This window comes from Octopus bimaculoides, chromosome 7 (assembly GCF_046866305.1).
Source record: "Octopus bimaculoides isolate indiv1 chromosome 7, ASM4686630v1, whole genome shotgun sequence".
In the NCBI taxonomy this organism is placed as follows: domain Eukaryota; kingdom Metazoa; phylum Mollusca; class Cephalopoda; order Octopoda; family Octopodidae; genus Octopus; species Octopus bimaculoides.
In genome coordinates this window covers 47,522,394-47,549,672 of record NC_142934.1, presented here as the reverse complement: position 1 = coordinate 47,549,672, position 27,279 = coordinate 47,522,394, and the positions used below count along the sequence as shown (strand labels likewise).

General features: G+C 38.3%; 1 protein-coding gene across 10 annotated transcripts in view; it reads left to right on the top strand.

Annotated features, from left to right (window-relative positions):
• Positions 1 to 21,448, top strand: part of LOC106880188 (sodium-dependent multivitamin transporter) — a 153,281-nt gene extending 131,833 nt beyond the window's left edge. For 7 of the 10 annotated variants that reach the window (XM_089355283.1, XM_089355285.1, XM_089355288.1 and 4 more), the window contains 7 exons: positions 1,202 to 1,308; positions 5,665 to 5,732; positions 7,309 to 7,395; positions 11,862 to 11,947; positions 14,143 to 14,246; positions 15,376 to 15,458; positions 16,415 to 19,894. In XM_089355283.1, the coding sequence (XP_089211409.1) occupies positions 1,202 to 1,308; positions 5,665 to 5,732; positions 7,309 to 7,395; positions 11,862 to 11,947; positions 14,143 to 14,246; positions 15,376 to 15,458; positions 16,415 to 16,483 (604 nt within the window). In that variant the 3' untranslated portion in view covers positions 16,484 to 19,894. Of the gene's footprint in view, positions 1 to 1,201; positions 1,309 to 5,664; positions 5,733 to 7,308; positions 7,396 to 11,861; positions 11,948 to 14,142; positions 14,247 to 15,375; positions 15,459 to 16,414 lie in introns of all 10 variants that reach the window. The other 3 variants (XR_016242629.1, XR_016242627.1, XR_016242628.1) reach the window with 1 other exon arrangement.
• The last annotated feature ends 5,831 nt before the right edge of the window (positions 21,449 to 27,279 follow it).

Sequence of the window (27,279 nt, the reverse complement as noted above, 5' to 3'; positions counted from 1 at the left end):
GTAAACACACCAATACCAGTTGTCAAGTAGTGATGGGGACAAACAGAGACATGAAGACACACATACACACACACACACACGCATGTATATATATATATATATATATATATACACATGGTTCCAGGTTCATTCCCACTGCGTGGCACCTTGGGCAAGTGCCTTCTACTATAGCCTCGGGCCGACCAAAGCCTTGTGAGTGGATTTGGTAGACAGAAACTGAAAAGAAGCCTGTCGTATATATGTATATATATATATATATATATATATATATATATATATGTGTGTGTGTGTGTGTGTGTGTGTGTGTGTGTGTGTGTGTGTGTGTGTCTGTGTATATGTTAATGTGTCTGTGTTTGTCTCCCCAACATCGCTTGACAACCGATGGTGGTGTGTTTACGTCCCTGTAACTTAGCAGTTCTGCAAAAGAGACCGATAGAATAAGTACTAGTCTTACAAAGAATAAGTCCTGGGGTCGATTCACTCGACTAAAGGCGGTGCTCCAGCATGGCCACAGTCAAATGACTGAAACAAGTAAAAGAGTATGTATATATATATATATATATATATATATGTACACAAAGGCTTTTTTCAGTTTCTGTCAATCAAATCCACTTACAAGACTCTAGTAGAAGACACTTGCCCAAAGTGCCACACAGTGGGACTGTACCCAGAACCAAACTTCTTACCACAGAGCCATGCCTGCACCTATAATTAGTCCAAAATATTACGACTTACAATCTTAAAGCTATTTTTTTTGTTGTTGGCTAACTCTCTCTCTCTCTCTCTCTCTCTCTCTCTCTCTCTCTCTCTCTCTCTCTCTCTCTCTCTCTCTCTCTCTCTCTCTCTCTCTCTCTCTCTCTCTCTCTCTCTCTCTCTCTCTCTCTCTCTCTCTCTCTCTCTCTCTCTCTCTCTCATCTCTCTCTCTCTCTCTCTCTCTCTCTCTCTCTCTCTCTCTCTCTCTCTCTCTCTCTCTCTCTCTCTCTCTCTCTCTCTCTCTCTCTTACATGCACACAAACACATACATGCACACACAAAATTTTGTATCTCTGCAAAATATTTAACTAGTTACCCACCTTCTCTTTCTTTAGCTGTTTCTTTCATTCTCTATTCCCCCATCTCTGTCACTCCAATTTTTCTTTATCTCCAGATAATTTCATATGACTTATCATAAATTTTCTTACAATACAATTTTGTTTTCCAGTTCAATATCCTGTGGACTTAGTGCTACTAATAGTGTTTTGTTCAGAAACTTGCTGCCAAAACGCATTACACAAATGCGGAACTCAGAAGTGGCTTCAAGCATATTGTGTAAGTCTATTTACTTTCCATTTTATTTTACAATTTCTTTGACATTTGCAAGAAATTTTAGTTTCTTATGCTTCCAAAGTTACATAATTCTTCTTCTGTTGACTTGTCTCATAATCAATTTGTGTGGCATTGTTCCATCATTATGTCTTGGAAAACTAACATCAGCTAGGATCTCTTTTCTTAGATAATTATCCACCCCCTAAGGAGTGTGTGTGTATACATATGTATGAGTGTGTATATTTATGTATAATATATATTTCATTTCATTTCAAAGTTTCAGCTCAGAGCTGCGGCCATGCTGATGCACCACCGTGTGGTGCATATATATATATATGTATAATATATGTGTATTCTTTGAGTCTTTGACTGTTTTTAGCCATCACATTGCAGTCACTTACATCAGCCTGGTCTGGTCCTAGAACTCAATTTATCAAATTGCTGAGTTTACCTGAAGTTAAAAAAGGGTTACCTGCCTTTTGGAAGTAAATATCACAAGGAGTATAGACAAACATGTACAAAAGATATATATATAAATATGTGTGTGTATGTATATATATACGTTTCACCTATTCACTCCCGTATGCTGCTGGCTGTCTCTCCATTCACCTCCATTTGCTTATTCGCTTCCCTATGCTGCATGCCATCTCTCCAATGCATGCAACATAGGGGAACAAATAGGTAAACACTGGCAGGAGCTCAAAGAGAAGAAAGGCTCATCACTGCTCTACCAACAAGCTCAAGCAGAACATAGAGGTTCAGTTAATAGTGTAGAAGTTAAGATATTATCAACACATAGAATTGACGCAACACTTAGACAAATTACAGAGGCCACACACATAATTATAGACAGACCGAACTTCAACAGAAAACACGAATGGGACAATAACACCCTCCACCACCACACCACGCCACACAACAACTAAAGACAGAAGTGAGAAAAAAAAAAAAGACACAAGTACAAATAGTATAAGACAAACATGCATTTACCTACGATAAATATAAGAAATAGCGATAAATAAGTAAACAAAATGAAACTGTATAAAGGGCATGGATACAAACAATATAGCAGCGGGAAATTTAGACAGTGTCACGTGACAACTTGCTGGGGCAGCCTGCTGGAGCCTAGCAGCAGGTATAAAAAGGGGAATTTGACAAGACAGTCAGTCAGACGCTGAGACTCGTTGATGCTGCATCGAAGAGGCCAGGGAATAGAAGAAAGAAGACATGCACCCAACACCAGAGCTGAAGACACCTCCGAAAGTGGGGGGGCCCCACCACGTCAAAACGGTAGAGGAGTAGGGGCCGAAACCGGATGTGGTTCCTCCTGATGATGTCTTGAGCTAACTGGATCCTATAAAGGAGCTGTTGTGGTAGCAGACCACGAAACATGTTTGAAATTCCTCAGCAAACCCATATACACTCACAAACACACATACAGCAACTTCACAAACAGCCACAACAACAACAATGATAACAACAGCATAAATGAACACACTAACACGGACAGTTTCAAGAACAATATCAAAGGTAAGGGTCAAGAACAGCAGCAGCAGCAGCAACAGAAGAAAAAACGTAGGTGAGGGGAGAGTTAAAGTACCACTAAGAACGACAATGATAATGATAACAACAATATAAGGAGCACGGATATAAACAGTGTCGTGGTTAAGCCCATATATACACACGTAAGTGCACACATGTGAAATACATAGACAAGCATACACACGCACATACGCAAACACACACACATATGCAAACACACACACAGATACAGATGCAAACACATGCACAGACAAGGATGCATATCATACGACAGAATGGACTAAGTGCAGCAGGAGGATACATGAGGATGGAAAGTGTCACTGAAGAGGTTACAGATGTGTGATGAAAGCTTTTCAGACAATGGTCATCAGTTAAAATAAGTACAGTTATAAACAAGTGAAGAACAAATATATAGTATATTTGTTTATTTGGGAAGAAAAAAAAGAAAATGACTCTCCCGAAATACAAAAATAAATATATATATATATATATATATATATATATATATATATATATATATATATATATATATATATATATATATATATATATATATATATATATATATATATATGTGTGTGTGTGTGTGTGTGTGTGTGTATATATGTATGTATATATGTATGTATGTAGGTATGTATGTATGCATGTATGCAATTTCAGTCAAAAGGTGTTGATTAATATGAGGCTATGGTAAAAAATAGAACGCTTGCCCCATGTCCCTATCACATGCTGGGACTGAACCTAAAACTGAAAACGTATTCTTTTACTAGTTTTAGTGATTGAACTGTAGTCATGATGAAGCATGTCTAGAGGGGTTTTAAATCAAATGGTATTGATTCCAGGACATTTCATTAAAAGGGAGCCAGATTAATATTCCTGAACTCAGGTTCATAGCTTACTCCTTTCCTTTCACCAGTGTCAAAAGGACCTGGCTGCTGCCTCTCTCTTTTGATAGATACCATAGGTAAGTACATCTTACCTACCTACAGTGTCTTAACATTTGAGGTAAAAAGCCAATGTATCATTTGTTAAGTTTATCTCTACAGATTTTTCTCTAGAAATTGTAGCCAGCACTGACTTTGTTACAATGTGTTATATCTGAGTACACCTAGTCTGATCCAGTACTCTGGTCTGTGTGCTGGCCATAATTTCTATAGGATATCCATAGAGATAACCTTAGAATACAGTAGTACACAGTATTGACTTATGAAAGCATTTAATATACTTTGTAGTATATTATGAACCAGGCTTTGTATTGTGTTCCTGAGTGAGACACTTTATTTCACATTACTCCAGTTCACTCAGCTGTAGAAACAAGTTGCAATATCACTGATGCTAAGCTGCATCTGCTTTTGTCTTTTCCTTGGATAACATCAGTGACATGGAGCGGGGAGGCCGGTATGCATGAGTGACTTCCTTTAACAACCTTTCCCAGACTTGTGCCTTGGAGTGAACATTCTAGGTGCAATCCCATGGTCATTCATGACCAAAAGGGTCTTTACCCTTTTTTTATATTATGGTTGTGTAACAAAATACAGTACCTCTACAAGTCATTAATAGTAAAAGTTAAATATTCTAACAGTGCCATCCTGGTTATAAGTCTGAATAAGGGGAACCCATGTTGTTGACACATAAAATGGTTACCCCTGCTTGTGACACCTAGTACACACCTAGTACACTCTGTAAAGTGTTTGGCATTAGGAAGGACACCTAGCTATAGAAACCAAGCAAAAACAGACAACTGGATCCTAATGTAGATCTTCAGCTTACCAGTTCCAGTCAGACTACCTAACCCATACCAACTTTGAAAATGGATCCTAAATGATGATGACAACTAACCAATTCAATAGTGAGCTGCTACTTTATCAACAGAGTTATATAATAATAATAATCTAATAATAAACAAGAGCACTCAGAGTGCGCAAACCTCCGACAAGGCAACACTAGCATCCTCTCAACAATTAGCCTGAGATGATTTTTAAAATGAGAATATCAGAAATAAACTCAACTGCTCTCAAAAACAAGAATACTAAAAATGAACCCAACCACTCAAAATTTAAGGAAGAAAAAAAAACAGGAAAACTATTCTAGAATCCTTGTCTGGTACCAGATCGATCCCAAGCTCTAATCAGTTTGTGCCAATCATGAGGCTAAACATCCCTGAAAGTTTTATCTGAATCCATCCAGCGGTTCTTGAGATATCTTGTCCATGGACAAACAAACAAACATGACTGCAAACAATACCTCCACCTTTGCTAAGGTTAGGTTATTAGAGGCAATTGGCCAAGAAACAATAAATAATTAACTAACAAAAATTACGTTTATCAATTTGTTTTGCAAGATTCTTGATGTGAAATCGTGTATTGAAACAGATATTGTTGTATTTCAGGATGGTTATTATTTTTTTCTTTTTTGTCAAATAAACACATGCACTATATATTTTTTCTTCACTCATTTATTACCTTTCTTATTTTATCATTTTAACTCATGTCCATTGTCCAGAAATCTTTCATCACACAACTGTGACTTCTTCAGCAACACTGAGAATGGAGTAAGTTGAGCAAGAACACACACAAAAACAAAAAGTGTCACTGAAGAGGTCACAGATGTGTGATGAAATATTTCTGGACAATGGACATGAATTAAAATCTTAAAATAAGAATGGTAATAAATGAATGAAGAAAAAAATGTATAGTGCATGTGTTTATTTGGCAAAAAAAAAAAAAAAAAATTACCATCCCAAAATACAACAATAACAATAATTAAATAAATGAGAATATAAATTATAATTTATTTGAAATTATTTTAAAATTTCAGCTTTTTTCGTTGGGATATTGTGCGTATGTTTGGCCATTTTGATCCAGAATGAGCAAGGCATCTTAAAGGTAAGGTTTTGCTGACAAAATAGCAGTTTTTCTTTAGTCCTTTCTATAACTCTATTCCTGGAATGAGAAAGAGAGTTACTTTGATAATTGGCACTCTGTTACAAGGGCAAGGGTTCCAGTTGATCCGATCAATGGAACAGCCAGCTTGTGAAATTAATATGCAAGTGGCTGATCAGTCCACCAACGTGCACCCTTAACATAGTTCTCAGGGAGCTTCTGGGTGACACAGAATGTGACATGGTTGGCCTTTTGAATCACAAGTACAACTCACTTTTGCCAGCTGAGTGGACTGGAGCAACATGAAATAAAGTGTCTTGCTCTAGGACATAACGCGTCACCTGGAATCGAACCCACAACCTTATGACCATCAGCCAAATACCCTAACCACTAAACTATGTTGCATTACTACAGTGTTAGAGTACCGTAGTATAACTCTGTCTCCATTATCAACTAATGTCCATTGGTTAAAAACAGGGGTTTTCAAACTGTGGTCCGCAGACCACAGGGGGTCCGCAAGGACAAGACAGGGGGTCCATGGACAGCAAATACTTTTTATGGGCAATTTGATTTTATATATGTTTTTTAATCGAAATCTTTTAATTGACAATAAACTTATTTCTTAAATACTGTTAAATAAAGAAATGTAAAAATATATGTTATTTTAAGCAAATATTTATGTATAAATGTCATAAGAATTTATAAGGGGGTCCCTAAGGTAAAGCCTGAAATATAAAGGGGTCCGCAAGTCAAAAAGTTTGAAAACCTCAGGGTTAAAACACTCACACTGGGGTTTCATCCACTTGACCTTAAATAGACACCTAGTTAGCTCCAGCTCATCATTGCAGATAGTTGTATAACTACTGCTTTGTTCTGTTACCTTTCAGTAATGAGTTCAAATCCTCTATTGGTCATAGAAAATGTTAAGGGAATCTGAAAAAAAGACAGAATAATACATCTATCTCATTCTTTTACTAGCTTTAGTCATTGGACTGCAGTCATAATAGAGCATGTCTTCAAGGTTTTTAAACCAAATAGTATTGGCCTAAGTATGTATTATCTTTTGCCATAAAATGCTGCAATCTCAGCCACAGGTTTACAGCTGTATAAACAAACACACATACACAGCATTGATTAGAATATGTTGCAATATTTATTCAGGCTTTGTGTGCACTGATTTCAAATTCTGTTGAGGTCAGCTTTGCCCATTAACCCAATCTAGAGCTGGCAGCCCTCTTTCCTTACAGCTGTCATACTCAATTCATTATTGTCTTCATTACTAACTCTTACCTTGCTGACATTGCCTTTGTATATGATTTTATAGCTTTCACAAACAATTCATCTCTATCAAAGGCTTTCTTCGGGTCGATGAATGCTAAAAACAGCAGCTTATTCTTAGCTAAATACCCCTCCTGCAGTTGTCTCACTAGAAAGAGGGCATCAGTAGTATTTTTCTTGACACGAAATGAAGCTGCATCACATTCAAACTAATTAATTATTAATCAATTAAGACTTAACTCTGTCTTCTGGAATAACTTTGAATATAATTATCATTTGTTGTGTGTTAATTTATTTTCAGGCATCTTTCTCCTTTTATGGAATATTTTGTTGTCCAATGTTTGGAGTATTTATTTTGGGGATATTTTTCCCATTTGTTCATAAATGGGTAAGTTTTATTTTCATGATCATTATCAACATCATCATCATCCTCATCATCATCATCATCATCATCATCATCATCATCATCATCATCATCATCATCATCTTCATCGTCGTCGTCGTCACCATCTCTTCCAATATACTTTAGAATTTCTTAAAATTCCTAAATGTACTTTTGTGGGAGTTTCTCTTTATAAATTTGGTATTGATAGTGTTAACTGTACTATAAAAAGAAGTTTATATAACCGCTTTGGTAAATATTTGGAGGAAAATACCAAAGGATCCATTCTGTATGGATATTTTCTCGTAGTCTTTTATTCACAATACATTCCGTACACACACACACACACACACACACACACACACACACACACGCGCGCATGCATGCATGGACCATTAATAAGGAGTTAGTAAATCCAATACCCATGATACACTTTCAACTTCATACCCATTATTATAGGAGCAACAGGATATATAACAACCCATCTGTAGCAAAGTATGGTTGAACTTGGGATCTTGGGGAGAGAAAGCAAACCCCTAATTCATATGCCACAGTCATGATGTCTTTCTTTTCTTCTTTTGCGTCCATTTTAAAGCCTAGCCAGGCTCATGGGCCCGGTTTCCTGGTTTCTATGGCGTATGTGTTCCCCCCGCCAGCTGGACGGGACACCAGTCCATCGCAGCTTTACTCAAGAAACAGGAAGAAAGAGTGAGAGAAAGTTGGGGCGAAAGAGTACAACCAAGATCGCCACCACCCCCTGCCGGAGCCTCGTGGAGATTTAGGTGTTTTCGCTCAATAAACACACACAACGCTCAGTCTGGGAATCGAAACTACGATCCTCCGACCGTGAGTCCACTGCCCTAACCACTGGGTCATTGCACCTCCACAGCCATGATATCTGGGACTACAAAAATCTGCAAGACCTTCTTAAGATTGAAAGGATGATGGTTAAAGGAAGATACTTTCTTTCACAACCTTGCTACCAAGTAGGTGGGCAGTCAAAATTTACTCTAGAATTAAAAAGAGAAAGAGAACGTGTGTGTGTGTGTATCAATTGTCAGGAAATCATAAATCTGAAAAAGAATCACAGTATCAAGTTACCTTTATCCTGCATCAACGGTTTGACTACACCTTGCTGAAAAAGTCTACAGGCGCAGGAGTGGCTGTGTGGTAAGTAGCTTGCTTACCAACCACATGGTTCTGGGTTCAGTCCCACTGCGTGGCACCTTGGGCAAGTGTCTTCTACTATAGCCTCAGGCCGACCAAAGCCTTGTGAGTGGATTTGGTAGACGGAAACTGAAAGAAGCCCGTTGTATATATGCATATGTATATATATGTATGTGTATGTATATGTTTGTGTGTCTGTGTCTGTCCCCCCCCCCCAACATCGCTTGACAACCGATGCTGGTGTGTTTACGTCCCTGTAACTTAGCGGGAACGATAAAGGGAACGATAGAATAAGTACTAGGCTTCCAAAGAATAAGTCCTGGGGTCGATTTGCTCGACTAAAGGCGGGGCTCCAGCATGGCCACAGTCAAATGACTGAAACATGTCTGGAGTTGTCACTGTACTGCCTACTGTATTGCCTACATCCAGTTTGTAATTAATTCTAATTAATTTATATTTCACTATTATCTCCCCTGTATTCTTTGATCAGAATTAATTATCAAGTCAACAGTATATTCACTTCATTATGGTTGTATTATCAATTCATTAAAATTTCTATTTCTAAGCTCACTACATTAAATATATTTGTTCTGAGATTTACATTTGGGTAATATTAGATTATTTTTGTTAGATTCAAGTAGGAAACATGAAAAAATTGAAATCAAAAAGTGAAAGATAAATAAGAAAACTAAAATCATTATTTATTCATTATCAATAAATACAGTAAGGAAATTAATATTTATATATGCAATTTTTCATTTTCTTTTTCCTATTAATACCACAACTTTGTTTTCTCACAATTTCACAACCAGACACAAGATTACTTGATATCAGTATGTTGCATATCTTCATACATTTGCACACCTATTTATGTGTGTGTGAGATCAATAAGTATCCGAACTGTTGCCATAGTAACAAAGCTAAAGGATGCAGAGTGAAGCCGCTTGGCACAAATTAACCTTGAACTCTGCTGTGCATGCACAATAAGTTTAATCATTTTAGCTTATTTCCGCTGTTTACAGCAGTGCTTGGAAGGAAGGTGTGTAGTGTGTGATCATCTTATATATATATATATATATATATATATATATATATATATATATATATATATATATATATATATATAATATTTGTAGCCACCTTAACATGGCTGTCTGTTCGAGTTGACTCTACTGCAATTTTTTAATATAAATTTGCAGTAGGCTTCTTTCAGTTTCCATCTACCAAATCTACTCACAAGGCTTTAATTAACTCAAGGCTTCAGTAGAAAACACCCAAGGTGCTGTATTGTGGGACTGAATCTGAAACCACATGGTTGGGAAACAAGTTTCTTAACCAAACAGCCATGCTTTCAACACAATCAGCTAGTGCCTTCTACTGTAGCAAACCAATGCCTTGTGTGTGAAATTTGCTTGATAGAAATTATGAAGCTTGTCATTTACTCATAGTTTAGATGTATATAGAGAGTATTGTACCATGATGGTAAGGTCAACAGAAAAAGTACTCCAACTGGTGAGAGATAAATATTTTATAAACTCATTTTTATGTGCTACTATTAGTTTCATGTGCCGAGAACATGCCAGACAGCATTTTTTTTACACATCTGGTGTCCTAGCATAGTCATCAGATACTGTCATGTGGGCAGTACCTGATGATTGTGCAAGAACACCAGACATGTTAAAAAATACTGTCTGGCATGCTCTCAGTACATGAAACTAATAGCAGCACATAAAAACATATATTGTGTTTATTAAATAATTTATATAGACATAAATTTGTTGTATAAGATATGGATTCAGAGAACCATGTGGCTATCACAGAAAGCTCCTCTCACAGATTCAGCTAACAGTCCACACAGTAATGCAATATAAAGAAGTATAATGTAGAGTGTCCATGCAGCTGAAATCCAGAAGATCTGATCAATGAAATTTATTTCATGAAGATTATATAAACAAAGATTGTTGGGAGGTATGAGAGGCAAATACATTTATTTCACCGCTTGACATCCTTAGGATTATAACTGTTTTACAGCCTTTTTCATGTAGTAATAATTTTGGTGCGGAAGAAATTATGCTTACACATTTGCATTAATATGCATGCTTGGCATGCATATTAAACGCTAATAACAGTAAATCAATGCTTTCAAAGATCTGGGTGACATTAGTTCTACCTGAATTGCATAGACATTCCTTTAACAATCTTGTCACCCTTATAAATGCAATCAGCCAGTAATTGGTCTTGTTTGAAGCTTCTGACATAGATGTTATTGTTCGATGTTGAATCCCCTTTCTATTACTAACCAGTCAATTGTAAAATGAGAGTGGGGCTTACTTGTCAGGCAGACGTCGAGGGTTCCAGTTGATCCGATCAACAGAACAGCCTGCTCGTGAAATTAACGTGCAAGTGGCTGAGCACTCCACAGACACGTGTACCCTTAACGTAGTTCTCGGGGATATTCAGCGTGACACAGTCTGACAAGGCTGACCCTTTGAATTACAGGTACAACAGAAACAGGAAGTAAGAGTGAGAGAAAGTTGTGGTGAAAGAGTACAGCAGGGTTCGCCACCATCCCCTGCCGGAGCCTCGTGGAGCTTTAGGTGTTTTCGCTCAATAAACACTCACAACGTCCGGTCTGGGAATCGAAACCGCGATCCTATGACCGCAAGTTCGCTGCCCTAACCACTGGGCCATTGCGCCTCCACTGTCAGGCAGATAAACTGGAGTAATCAGAATTGTTGTTTAGCCCCATGTCAGCTCTGGTCCAACAAACTCATGATCTAAAGTATTCCATCCATGGCCATCATGTATTTTTTCTTCATCTTGTTCATCCATGGATTATATTATACTATATGCCTTTCCATCTTTAAGAAAGTAGAGCATGGTTTCAGGGTGACCTATTTACTGGCCATACAGCAGATTCTTTGTCACATACCTTGCTTGTTACTTCAATACAATAGCTGTAGTGTGATTTGAATGTCTTCCTCTATAGTTAGATGTTGAGTGCCCTAATCTTGCTATAGTTAGATGTTGAGTGCCTCTATAGTTAGATGTTGAGTGCCTCTATAGTTAGATGTTGAGTGCCTCTATAGTTAGATGTTGAGTGCCTCTATAGTTAGATGTTGAGTGCATCTATAGTTAGATGTTGAGTGCCTCTATAGTTAGATGTTGAGTGCTTCTATAGTTAGATGTTGAGTGCTTCTATAGTTAGATGTTGAGTGCCTCTATAGTTAGATGTTGAGTGCCTCTATAGTTAGATGTTGAGTGCCTTAATGAATGAGACTCGTTCATATTTGTTTTGTTTTTAGGGTGCCTTGGTGAGTTTGATCGTAACAATTCCATTCTTACTTTCACTTTACATTGGAAGTACAATGATGCCAAATGCTGACTTTGCGTGAGTATAAACCTTTTGTTCTTGGACATATTTTAAGAATGCTATTGAGTTATTTCTGTTGTTGTTTTTCAGCCCCAGGTCAGTCCTGACTGGGCAGACTCATGATCAAAGACATTCCAACCATGTGACTATCCATGCTTTGTTGTTTTGTTTGTTTGTTCAGGTTTTTTTTTTCTGCCAGTACCGCCTGACTGGCCTTCATGCCGGTGGCACGTAAAAGCACCTACTACACTCTTGGAGTGGTTGGCATTAGGAAGGGCATCCAGCTGTAGAAACTCTGTCAAATCAGATTGGAGCCTGGTGTAGCCATCTGGTTTCACCAGTCCTCGGTCAAATCGTCCAACCCATGCTAGCATGGAAAGCGGACGTTAAACGATGATGATGATGATGATGATGATGATGATGATGATGATGAACAGGTACAGCTGTGTGGTTAAGAAGTCAGCCTTGCTACCACATGGTCCTAGGTTTTGTGCCACTGCACAGTATCATGGGCAAGTGTCCTCTACTGTAGTCCAGGTCAACCAATACTTCGTGAGTGAATTTGATAGATGGAAACTGTGTGAATGCCCATCATTGTGTACTTATGTGTATCATTGTGTTAGTTTCTAACTGCTTGGCAAGCGATGTTGGTTTGTTTATGCCTTTGCGACTTAGATGTTGGACATAAACAGTTCAATAGTACAAAGTAGTGGTGTCAAATAAATGAAATTTTTCAAACTGGTGCTACAGCATGGCCAGAGTTCAGTAACTAAAATATAAAATGACAGAAAATAAATGCAGGTGTAGCTGTGTGATAAGAAGCTTGCTTCCCAACCACATGGTGCTAGGTTCAGTCCCACTGCATGGCACCTAGGGTAAGTGTCTTGAAGCTTATTAGCCATATTTCTTCATACTATCCCATCCACTATATGGCTCCTTTTAGATATTTGCATGGATTAGTGCCTTCATCCTCTTCATTATCAACATTTAATGTCTGTTTTCCATGCTGGCATGGGTTGGACAGTTTGATAGGAACTGGGCAGGGTCTGCACCAGGTTCCATAGTCTGTTTTGGTTTGGTTTCTACAACAGGATGCCTTTCCTAACACCATTTACTTTATAGAATGTACTGGATGCATTTTATGCGGTACCATCACCTGTGCTTTTTACATGGTGCCATCACTTCTGCTTTTTATGTCACACCATTACCAGTGCTTTTTATGTGGCACCATTACCAGTGTTTTTTTATGTGACACCGTTACCAGTGTGTTTTATGTGGTACCATCACCAGTGTTTTTTATGGGGTACCATCACCAGTATTTTTTATGGGGTACCATCACCAGTGCTTTTTATGTGGCACCATCATCAGTGCTTTTTATGTCGCACCATCACCAGTGCTTTTTATGTGGTACCATCACCAGTGCTTTTTATGTGGTACCATCACCAGTATCTTTCATGTGGTACCATCACCAGTGCTTTTTATGTGGCAAGGCACCAGTGCTTTTCATGAGATACCATCATGAGTGATTTTTACATGGTACCATCACCAGTGTTTTTTATGTGACACCATCATCAGTTCTTTTTATGTGACACCATCATCAGTTCTTTTTATGTGACACCAGCATCAGTACTTTTTATTTAGCACCATTCCCAGTACTTTTTATGTGGCACCATCACCAGTACGTTTTATGTGACACCAACACCCACACCAATTTATGTATCATCTATATAAATTTTAAATTTTTATGGAAACTTCAGAAGAAGGCTAAGGGTTTATGTAATAAAATTACGTTGTACCTTGACACATCCTACTTATGTTTTAGTCTGCAAAAATTTTTTAATTTTTTTAATGTGCTTAGAATATAAGTATTGTACATATTTTAAATGGTTCATTTCTGAACAACGTTGCAACCCCTTTCACTACACCAGTACCTCCTTAATATTCATTATCCCTTTGTTAGTTCACGAAGCCTCCCCTCTGCAATGCACTATTGTACAGTTTTAAAAACCATTGGATTCAAAAGAGATTTAGCTAATTATTTCTAGCAAATGGAGTTCCTATGTAAAGGTGCCATGTTACTTCTTTTTGGTTTCTTTGTTTATAAGTGTTGTATTTTCTTATTTATTTTAAACAGAAGTAAAATAAGCTGTTTTAATTATGTCATTTTTCATACTTCCTAACTTAAGACTGATTTTTTACTGTTGTGTTTGCAGAAAGCCATTGCAGAATCTTTACAGCATCAATTTCTTCTGGTATGGTCCTTTAGGTATCACCATGGTCATTATAATTGGCATTGTATTCAGTAAAATTATTGGTGGTAAGTGGTACAACTATCTTATACAACAGTACAACGTAATCCAGAATTTTTCTCAGTTATTAGGTAAAAAAAAGTAATTGCAGACCCTTCAAGAAAAAGATTATAATGAAATTGGCTGTCATAAGAAATTTACTTCCCAATGACATGGTTTTGGCTGTGACATTTCACATCTAGATATTAAAAGAGGACTTTTAGTTGTTAAACATGGTCAAGGAAAGACCTTCTGTCATACTCGCATATTTCTGTACTTCGGTCTGTCACTGGGATTCAGTGACATCTCCTCTGCCTCATATACAATGGTCTTTGTGTTGCATTGGCTATTCAGTTGGCATACAGTATTGCCTCTGTTTCAGGTATGGGTCATCTTACTAAAATTTTCTTTGTGCCAGGTGCACAGCTAAAAGAAACTCTCAAGGTATGTCTATCAAATATTCTTCTGCATCTATGCATTTTGGGGAGGTGTTTATCGACTAAACTAAGAAAAATCCTATTCAGTGAGAAAGGTGGCTGAATCACAAGATATTGCACTGAAATTTCCTCTCAATGGGATTACAGTCACACGTCAGGTGCAATCCCAGGAATTTTTCAAAAGGAAGGCACAAGGTCAGAATGGAATGCTATTCCAGGAGAAAAGGGCATAATAACATTATTTAGAAGGGTGCACTTCTTTTCTTGAGTGGGACACGTGCCTCTCAGGCCCCCACTCTTGGGTCCGCCTCTGCATGTAACTAATCTTATCCTTAAAACTGCTGGTGGCCAGGGCCTTGTTTTAGTTCTAGGCCACAGCATTGAAGGTCTCTTTACTTTAAGACAGGCTGGAGAAAGTAATATAGCCTATTCATTTCTTGATACCCTCATCAGTTCTAGACTTATTACACATTCAGAACTATGGTCTTTGACTGTGTTGAGTCTTGCCAACCCACTTTTTTGCATTTCTTATGCACAACACACATCCACCTGCCCTTGTCCTAACCAGTGCCATTTTAAAGCATAGGCACACTGGGCTCTTTCCTGAGAGCATGCAGGTCTAGGAGCCTCGGTGCATTGCTTTACCCAGCATCCTTACTACTGCATTCAATGCTGCTGCAGTTGACAAAGATGTTCTACTTATTTTTCATCTCTTTTTTAGGATTCCAAGACCCTTCAGCCGTGCCACGTACGCTCTTAAGCCCTATCACCTTAAAGATCATGGACAGATATGAACCTGAAGCAGTAAGAATACATTTAACATTCATTTCATCATTGTTCTCTTCATCATCATTATCATTGACTTTGCTCTCCATGGTGGCATGGGTTAGACAGCTTATTTCTGCTTTCATAAACTTCATATTTGATTTGGTTTCTATAGCTGGATGATCTTTCTAACACCATCTTTACAGAATGTACTGGATACTTTTCTTTTTTGTAACACCAACTTCAGTGAAGTTGTTACACAATGAGAGGGGTCTCACAAGCCTAATCTATATATACATATTTGTTTAACCCTCAACTAAAAGAATTAGGACTTTATAACACCTAGCAAAAACATCTGGATACGTGAATTCAAAGGCATATATGACCTAGACAACATCAAAGCTATGTGAAATCAAGGTCAACCGTAGAATTTTACAACAATATCAAGTTTCATATTCAAACTAACCTCCCCTCACATCCTCCTGAATCCTAACCAATAAACAAATAACCGAATTCAGTTTGCTTTGAGCCAAGCTGGTTGAAAGACCCTGATCAAAGCTGCACTGAAAATTAGGCCCAGCTGTATATGTAACTGTTCATATTCTGTGCAGCAGAAACATGTGTAGGTCGTCATTACCATAAAAATATATCGTGTGACATACCGTAAAATAAAAGGAAATAAATTTTGAGGATGTACCAGTTTCCATATTCTCTATCGTTATAATTGTAATTATATATATGGTGAGCTTCTTTCAGTTTCTGTCTACCAAGTCCATTATCAAGATTTTGGTTGTTTCAAGGCTATGGTAGAAGAAACTTGCCCAAGGTACCATGCTGTGGGATTCAACTCAGGAGCATACATTTTACCATACAACCACACCTGCTGCACTTATAAAAACTATCATTAATTTTCTTTTTGTTTTATATGGTATCTTTATATTTTTCCTTGTTTTTGTTTTTCAATCAAGCCTTTTTTTCCTCTCTTTTTTTTTCAGGATGAAAAGTTCTATTTACAAAACATGGACAGCAATGAAACTCAAAAACTTAATGTCAGTCACGCATAAATACTTATCGATCCTTTCAACTATGGTCTCATACGCCTTGGAGAAGAGGGCTGATGTTTTATGATATGGCTGGAACATGGGTTAGGCATTATTTTAACATCTAAATATCATAAATAAGGGTTTGGAATCTGATCTAAAGGTAATGTCCTTCCACTAGTTTCGGAGCCATTGAGAAAAAAATCATGAACACTACACTTTCTCTAAGACATGTCAAAAACATTTTTAAATAGTAAAAAAATTTTAATATCCTTTTATATTAAGATACTTTCATATTTTCATCTAAAAAAAAAAAAAACTAGAAAAAAATAAACAAAAAGCATTTTTTTTTTCATTTCCATTTTTTCTTTCTTGGTCTGGGATTTAGTTAATCATTCTAATATAATTCATTATTCATATAGATGATTAATGTGGACAAGCAGTCATTTAAGTACCAAACAGACTGCTTTTGTTCCAACCCTGTGCACTCTGAGTTCAAATTTGGCTGAAGTTCACTTTGCCTTTCATACTTTTGGGTTTTATACAAAAAAAAAAATAGCAATCCATAATGTTGGATTGGCTGAACTATAAGTACATTGGATTGAATGCCTTGCAGTATTTGTTCCTGCCTTTTTTTACTTGTTTCAGTAATTTGACTGCAGCCATGCTGGGGTACTGCCTTGAAGGATCTTGGTTGAACAAATCAATCCCAGGACTTTTTTTTTTTTTTTTGAGCCTTGTACTTTTTCTATCAATATCTTTTGCTGAACTGCTAAATTACAGGGACATGAACACACCAACATTTGTTGTCAACCGATGTTTAAGGACAAACACAGACACAAAGACATACACACATAGATACAAACTTATATATATTCTTTTACTCTCTAACATGTTTCAGTCATTTGACTGTGGCCATGCTAAAACACTGCCTTATTTTGGGGGAGCACTGCCTTATTTTATATAAATATATATATGATGGGCTTCTTTCAGTTTCCATCTATCAAATCTACTCCCAAAGCTTTGGTTGACTCAAGGCTTAGTAGAAGACACTTGCCCAAGATGCCAAAGCAGTGAGACTGAACCCAGAACCATGTGGCTGAGAGGCAAACTTCTTACCACACAGCCATGCATTCTGAGTTCAAATCTTGCCATAGCCTTCATGGGTGGTTGACTTAATTGGTTACCCAGTTTAACACCACCAACTGGCACCTTGAATAACTTTAACAGAATCTGCTCTATTGCAATCATCTGGGGCCAGATTTCTGATTTGAAGATACTTTTGTAGACCCTTCCTTCCCTTCCAATTTCATATACCTTCAGGATGTAATTGTTTTGGTAAGTAACATGTACAACTCTGAAAGACAGTAACTAGTTTATTCAAAAGGATGAACAACTAACCTGAACTGATGATCTACAAGCATTGAAAATCATCAGCTCAAACATGACTACATACTGTTAGTTACTAAAATTATTAATGCAATTAATCAAAACTACACCCATAGTTGGGAGGGAAAAATCATTTACATAACTTTTAATTCTTGTCAAGACAAGGTGGACAACTCAAGGTTTGACATTGTGTTGCATCTCTGGGCAAGTTAGAAAACTCATGCTTCACTTGCTGTGAAGCAACACACCTACAAGCATGCTGCCCTCAGCGAAAAGGTACAGGGGTCCGTGGACCTCCATTGACACCAATACCGAGGCTTGGAAAACAAAAAAAAACAGCACCAGCTGTAGAAAGATCACCAACAACAACAGGTAAAGCAGCAAAAATAGCAACAATGGTGGTGGTGGTGGTGACAGGCATAACAGCAAAACTGTCAGAGAGGTCAACCATGACAACCAGCATGTTGCAATCAAGTTCAACAACCCCTTCTCACAAACAAATATGCAGGAAAAGATACATATGAATTCACTTCCACACAGATAGGAGGAGGTTGCAACAGACACTAGTTCTACCACATTGAAAAGTGATGAGGAGGAGGAACAGTAAATCTAAAAAAAAAAAACGAAAAGAAGTCACAAAGGCGAGACATCTTGTCCTGCACCAAAGCAAGATAACAAAGAAACTACACACATACACCCACAACAAATATTCAGACAACCCACACTCAGACAACTCTTGTAACACCACAATCATCAACTAAAGCACCAAGAAACCCACTGCAAACAGAAAAAGATCCCAAAAGGAAACTCACACCACAAACACAACAAGAACAGTAAAAAGTAACGATGCAGACAGCTAACTTTGTGTTAGTAAGGAGGGCCAACAAAAAATGGATGGCCCTCTTATCACAAAGAGAATACATTGAAAAAGCTAGGGGGAAATCTTCTTGGACTAGCACGTGCAACGTGCCAAAGGACTTAATGATGGTGAGGATGGATTTGGACACTTTCCAAATAATTGGGGATGGATGCCTTTCCAGACAATGTTGGGATTCCTCAACGTGTGCATGTGTATTGGTGCATTTCCATTCCCCATAACTTAGCAGTTTAGCAAAAGAGACCAATAGAATAAGTACCAGGCTTAAAAAAATATAGGTACTGGAATCAATTCATTTGACTAAAATTTCTCAAGAAATGCCCACGGTATGGCAACTGAAACAAGTAAAAGATATTGGATAAATATCTTAATTTCAAAATTATTTTTCTTTCATATTAACCACAATTAGATTGATTGCTCAAATACTCCTTGTTCATGCTTTGATCTCAGATTGAAAACACATCCTTCTATAATTATTAATTATTATTTCAGCCTTTTGAGAGAACATTAATGACCACAAGTCAATAACAGAGCCTGTACGTTAGGCACTAGCTTACCTTTTACAAGAAGCAGGCCGTATGTGACATGACTTATTGTCTGGTGGACTACAGCACTAAAAGTTTGAGGTAATTTTTTTTTATTTTGTTAAGGCTTGGTATCCAAAAAGACCTGTGTGCAGCTGCAAGTTGCCCACAACTGTTCTACATGATTGCTCCATCTTCTAGAAATACCAACTAAATCTCTCTCCAATCAGAGCCTTCTGCCAAAAGAGACTAAAAAATATATATATTACAAAAATGTAAGTCTTTTTTTCCTAAATGAATTGCACTTCATATTCGAGGCTCTGTGAAGCTATAGGATATTTTTCAGACACTCAACTAAGAGTCCACTGCATCTTATAGCAGAAACCACATGGTTCTGGGTTCAGTCCCACTGCATGGCACCTTGTGTAAGTGTCTTCTACTGTAGCCTCAGGCTGACCAAAGCCTTGTGAGTGAATTTGGTAGATGGAAACTGAAAGAAGCCCATCGTGTATGTGTGTGTATCTATATATGTATAGGTCCAGTGTAATCTGTGGGTAGGAGAGGTGCAGCCGGAGAGTGTAGAGTTAGCTCGAAACGTTAAGGACTTTCTCTATTCCCAAGCGTTAAACTAATACATCCTTTTGTTGTTTACACCACCTGTCCTGGTCTGTTGTTGTTTTTTTCGTAAATTTTCCCATATATATGTATACATCTATGTGTGTGTCTTTGTTTCTCCAGACCATCATTTTTTTTTTTTATCAACCATTGCTCACTAAAAACATGAAATAAGTATATGAGATTACTGTGATACAAATTGTATTCATTTCAGTTTTATTAATGTTGAAAACAAAAAAATTAAGAAATGACAATTAACTATGAACTATTACATCGATAATTTTTTTTTTTTTTTGCATTTTATATTTGTTTCTTAAAAAAAATATTTTATATAAAACTATGACCCATCAAGGGTCAGTATTGCTCCCTAAGCAGCTGCATAGTTGGCTAAATGGAAATACTAACTCTGTGTACCTTCCCGTGAAAACTTACCTGGTGAACCTGACTGTCCTTCTTGATTTCTATATCTTGGCCTCCAAATGTCCAACAATTGCAGCTCAATTATACCTCTTCATCTCTCTGCTACCATTCCTCTATTTTCACCCAAACCTCTCTCTATAAACACTAACCTTAAATACAAGCTGAACATAACAATATCAATATCCTTTTAGTGGAGTCTGCAAGGATTTTCAGCACTGATAACCCCTTTTGTGACCACAAAATAAATAATTTAGCCCTTTAGCATTCTGATTGCCTTGTCAACTGTATTGCTTATTTATTCACATTGTTCTGAATTGATTATATAATATCTCGTAGATTCAAGACTTTGATGATGTGATTGTCTATTTTCTTAATGACATTGTAGAATTGGTGAGAGAAACTGGAATTGGTCGCTTACTTTTAATTATTATTTTCTTTTTTTTTTTTTTAATAATAAAAAGTTTAAGGGGTTTAATAAAATAACTAACTTTTCTATTTGTTGATAAACATATATCAAGTTGGTGTTTGGTATAGAAATTAACTAAAAGGTTTTTACAGAAAATTATAATGGATTTTTCCTTTATTTTTTTTATTATTTTTTTATTTATTCATTTGTTCAAATATGAATACATTAAATGAGATGGGTGTTAGACATAATCAGTCACTTGGTTTAACAATGATTACTTGGCCCTTCAGTAACTTTAGCAGAGTTCACTCTCTTGCAAATATTTAAATCACATCCATGATTCAAGGATACCTTCTGCCCTTTCTTCTTGACTAAGCAATAACAAAAAAAAAAAAATGGAAGAAAAGAGATGATTTTGTATGAAAGAACCAAGACAAAATGATATCAAAAAGGATTAACTAATACATTTATAGATTTGTTTTGCAAGATTCCCGATATGATATCATGTGTTGAAACAGATATTGTTATGGTATGATACAAACAATATATTTCGCTGCTTTGTAAGGGTAATTTACCTAGTATTTCTGCTGTTTTAATGGTAATTATGTGTTCAAAAAATATCTTCTTGTTTGTATCGTACAATACATTTTTTGATGCTTCTAATAAAAGATAAATGTTATTTTGTTTATATTTATACTCACAGATACTGTTATATTTCTTTCTTTTTAAAAAAAATAAATAAACACATGCACTATAAATTCATTCTTCACTTGTTTATTATTTTTCTTATTTTATCTTATGTCCATTGTCTGAAAATCTTTTATCACTCATCTGTGACCACTTCAGCCATGTGTTTCCTAAAAAAAAAAAAGAACAATAATAAACGAGTAAAGAACGAATATATGGTGCATGTTTATTTGGCAAAAAAAAAAATTAAAAATAAAAACCATATAACGGCTGCTACCGTACCCGTGACGGGGTCCGATTCGCGAGTTTGCGGGTCGGGCCCGGGGGAATAGTCACGCTCTAGGTGACCCTCATACCCCAAGGGGGTCCAGACTACTATGTAGGGTAGTCGTCGATCGGACGGTCATCCCCTATGACTCGCACCCCGAACCGCAGCCGATTGAAAGGCAGACGGTCGGCCGGCCGGTCGCTGCCGCGTACCCGCAGAGCCGATCGAAAGCGGCCGAATTGAGAGCGATGCTTCGGCGGCGGACTGCCGCCGCTGAACCGCCGGCACGACGGAAAGGCCGACGTGTCGGCTGCGATACGAGCCACGCGGCCGGTACTGTACCCGTGAGTTTGCGATCGAAAGCGCTGTTGGCCGGGAGTGTGTGTGTGTGTTACACGGCGGCCTAGGCGGACGAAAAAGAAGAAGCAGGCCGAGCGAGTCGTGGCGGCAGCGGTGGCGACAGCAGCAGCGAGAAGGAAGCAATTGGGAGCGAGCAAAGAGAATGCGGACGTTTCGGCGGCGGACTGCCGCTGCCGAACCGCCGGCGCGATGGAAAGGCCGACGTGTCGGCTGCGATACGAGCCACGCGGCCGCTACCGTACCCGTGACGGGGTCCGATTCGCGAGTTTGCGGGTCAGGCCCGGGGGAATAGTCACGCTCTAGGTGACCCTCATACCCCAAGGGGGTCCAGACTACTATGTAGGGTAGTCGTTGATCGGATGGGTTCGCCGACTGGAAGGAATGCTTTAGCCTCTCATTTATTCCGACGGTCGGACCCGCGTAACCCGCCGCACGATCGATTCTACACGGCCGGCGCGTCCTCGATTCTTCCGCCGACCACCCGCCCACCTAGTAGTGAGCTTCCTCGCCCTCGCCGACGCCGTCGTTCCGCGCCCCGCGCCGCGTCAAATTCGCTTGCTCGCCCACCGACAGCCGCCTGCCCGCCTGTTCGTGCTGTCGCCATCGACCGATCGGCATCCTCTTCCTCGCCCGCGCCATCGCTACGCCGAGCTCTCCGACCGGAAGGGATGTCCTCGCCTCTCCTTTCTGCTGACGGTCGGACCCGCTTAACCCGCCGCGCGATCGATTCTACACGGCCGGTGCGTCCACGATTCTTCCGCCGACCACCCGCCCGCCTCGTAGTGAGCTCCCTCGCCCTCGCTGACGCCGTCGTTCCGTGCCGCGTCAGATTCGCTCGCTCGCTCGCCCGCTGACAGCCGCCCGCCTGTTCATGCTGTCGCCATCGACCGATCGGTATCCTCTTCCTCGCCCGCACCGTTGCTACACCGAGCTCTCCGACCGGAAGGGATGTCCTTGCCTCTCCTTTCTGCTGACGGTCGGACCCGCTTAACCCGCCGCGCGATCGATTCTACACGGCCGGCGCGTCCACGATTCTTCCGCCAACCACCCGCCCGCCTCGTAGTGAGCTCCCTCGCCCTCGCTGACGCCGTCGTTCCGCGCCCCGCTCCGCGTCAGATTCGCTCGCTCGCTCGCCCGCCGACAGCCGCCCCCGCCTGTTCGTGCTGTCGCCATCGACCGATCGGTATCCTCGCCCGCGCCGACGCTACGCCGAGCTCTCCGACTCGAAGGCATGTCCTTGCCTCTCCTTTCTGCCGACGGTCGGACCCGCCTAACCCGCCGCGCGATCGACTCTACACGGCCGGCGCGTCCACGATTCTACCGCTGACTCCCGCCTGCCTGCCCGCCTCGCAGTGAGCGCCTTCGCCCTATCTGTTTGCCGTCGTTCCACGCCTCGCGCCGCGTCAGATTCGCTCGCCACCGGCAGCTGCAGCAGCCTTTATGTTCGTGATGCTCGCGTTCTGGTCTTTCGTCGTCTTCGAGGACCCGGTCAGGTTACGCCGCTGACACGTCGGCCTTTCCTGCTGTACTCTTCCACCACAACTTTCTCTCACTCTTACTTCCTGTTTCTGTTGTGCCTGTAATTCAAAGGGTCAGCCTTGTCACATTGTGTCACGCTGAATATCCCCGAGAACTAAGTTAAGGGCACACGTGTCTGTGGAGTGCTCAGCCACTTGCACGTTAATTTCACGAGCAAGCTGTTCCGTTGATTGGATCAACTGGAACCCTCGACATTGTAAGCGAGGGAGTGCCGCCAACAACACTAAATACAAGGACCTCAGCCTAGGAATGACAAAACTGAAAATTAAAACGCACTCACAAGTTACATACTGAACTCATTATAAGAGAAAGGGATGAAGGATGTTTCATTTAATTCCATTCTTTAGGTTCTTGACTACTTCCCTGCCAATATTGGGCATATAAGCAATGAGCATGGTAAGTATTTTCCTACAGGTCCCTGTTAAAGAAAATAGATATCAAGGGAACTTCATGTGAAATATGAGGGGTGATTATTGTTGGTTCCTGTACAAAGGGAGATTTTTATTCCACAAACAACAAATGTTGAGACTACAACAAAGTCTCACTTCACAATAGGAACTTACCTTTTGGTAGGATTGACTTAATGATCTACATACATTGATTAGATGATTGGGTACTGGGACAGTAGGTTTGTTGGCGAAACTCCACAGTCTGCCCTTAGTCAGGAGAAAGAAAGGCAAATTTTGATATTATTTAAGTATGGCTATGCGGTAAAACAGTTTGCTTCCCAATCACATAGTTCTGACTTCAGCCCCACTGTGTGACACCCTGGGCAGGTGTCTTCTGCTATAACCCTTGTCCAACCAAAGCCTTGTGAATAGATTTGGTAATGAGAAGCTGAAAGAAGTTTGTCATATATATATATATAAATATAAGGTGTATCATGAGCATTTATAGAACATGTATCCTATAGAAACTCAACAAACAATTCAAGATGGAGAAGAGAAGGTGTTATGAGTTTTATAAAATTTTAATCCATGCATGCGATCATTTCAAATGGTAATATCAACATGTAAGAAACATGGAAAAAATTAATTTAATTATAATCAAATTAATTACATATTACCATTTTCCTCAGTGCTAAAAAAGAATACATCAGAAGAATATTATATTGTTAGAGAAGATGGAGTGAGTGTCATATATGTGATGTAAAAGAAGAAAAAGATGGAAGTGGAGAGAGAATTGCGGTAGGCTTACCTGTCGGTCCAGAAAAGGGTCACTTTCAATGTCCACGTGCTCTGTCTCGATCTGCAAGGTTCACTCAACATCCTCATGTGCTATCCGTCGCTGTTCAGTCTAATACATCTGCTCTGAAGCGCTGTTCACCACCGACTGACTCCTCACACTTCACTGACCCTGCATGCCCAATGCGGCCTTCCGATTGGACCCACAGGCCCCACTTCCAACAGGACATGCCTATTCCCTTACTTTCGATCCTTCCCTACAACACAGCCTGGTTCATAACATCACAATTTAATATGTTCGGACATTCATAATATAATTATGAAAGATTAGGTAGTGTTGAGTCTAGTTGTGTATGAATTATAACTGATGCGGCAAATGAAGATAAGTAATTAAGTGATAAACATTCCATTTAAAGTATTTATCATAAGAAGTAAAATAATATATATATATATATATATATATATATATATATAAACTTAGATAAACATAGATATGTTTCGACCAAAGATTAGTCCAGGCCATGTCTAACTTAATAGCACCACTTGATAGGATTATCTAAATCCTTTTTACAGTCAAGTTTTGTCAATGGTCCATTCAAGTAGTGAGTTGTATCCAGGTATAGGTGGCTTGTCTGGTACTCTTTGAAGAAAGCTGTCTATATATATATATATATATATATATATATATATATATATATATATATATATATATATACATATATGTGTTTATATATGCATATATAGATGTATATATATATATAAATAAATACATGTCCAAAGGGACAGCATAGCTATATTTAAATCTATATATGATTTGACAGTCATGAGTGGTATACAATGTAAGTAATGAAAATGAATTATGGTGTATATTAAAAAGAAATTCTTTTTAAAAAATTCCTAGAATAAGAAATACAAGTAGTTAGTATAATTTTATATAAGTTATTTGAAATTCAAATAACAACAAAAAAATAGGGTTGTGAGGGAGTAATTATTAGGTTAATATAATGGGGAAAAAAGATTTGTTATTAGTTAAAAATTATTTTATTCATTTGTGTGAAATAAGTCTTAGAGGAAGGACTAAAAAAAAAAAAAGAATAATTGTTAGTATTACAGAATCGAGAAAGAAAATACTTGCTGCGGTTAAAATTATTGAAAAAAAGAGGGAAAAAACACGTACAGTGATAAAAGAGGTTTTTTTTTTTTTGTGATGTTGAATAAGGTAACAATGGAGGGGAGATAGGGCTAAGGTAAATGCAGATATATACACACATATGTACGTCCATATACCTTTGTATAATCTATACTATATATAAAACAGAGATGTGTGTGTAATCGCTTTTCACGTGAAATCGACTTCACCAAATGCTTCCATACTTGTGATGCGTGAATAATTTGACCTCGGATAAATCTTAGGCTCTTCATTTAATTTTTTTAATTAAAAATAAATAATATTGCTTTATATTTAAGATTCACTTCTTTAAAAAGGTTCCTCAATGTCAACTTCCGGTATTGACGTAACAACAGCAAAAAGCTTCACTCTCTATTGTGTGTGTGAGTGTGTATGAGAGAGAGAGAGAGTAAATACTACATACACACCGCTCTCTCACACACATACACATGCACACACACACCCCTTGACTCACTCAAACTCTGTCTCTTACAAACACACACATACATAAATGTATACAAACATATTTACAATGACACACGTGTGTATGCACACGCGTGCGTATTTGAAAGAGACAGAGTGTGAGTGAGTCAAGGGGTGTGTTGTCATATGACAACAAACCTCTCTCTCTCACTCACACTCTGTCTCTTACAAACACACACATACATAAATGTATACAAACATATTTACAAAGACACACGTGTGTATGCGTGCGTGGGGGGTTCCACAATCGCCATTTATTTCAATTACTCTTGTGAGGATATTCACGTAAATCATTTTTTTCATTTAATCCCCATTTTAATTTTCGTAAAAGTTTCCAAGTACCAATGAGGCTTTTTGGCACATCTTCAATTTTCCCCATTCATGAGAGGCGCCCAGCCATCATTCATCTGAGAGTCCATCTACAGAATGTCTTCTCAAATTTCTATACAGCATATTTTGCCTTTTTTTCTTCAAGTATATAAGCAACAATTTCATTCCCGAGCAACGCCGGGTGCCTCTGCTAGTAATATATATAATATATGACATAAGTATATCTTTAAAGTTTTTACGTTTTATAAGTAAAATATAGAATATAATGTATAATCTATTATATTAATCGGTGTAAATATAAAGTTGAAAAAAACATTAGAAGTAGTAATAATAACTATTATGATAGATAAATAAAAATAATATTAGTACTAATAAAGAGAAAAAAAAGGTGGAAATACTATAAATCTGTTTATATGCATAACCAAAAAGATAAATAAACTATATCCAACAGAGTGTGTGCATTTTGTGGAAGTGATTGTTGTGCACTTAAAATTACTGTAAGTATAATCATATATCATCTAATTGTGTATGTAAATATATATATATATATATATATATATATATAGAGAG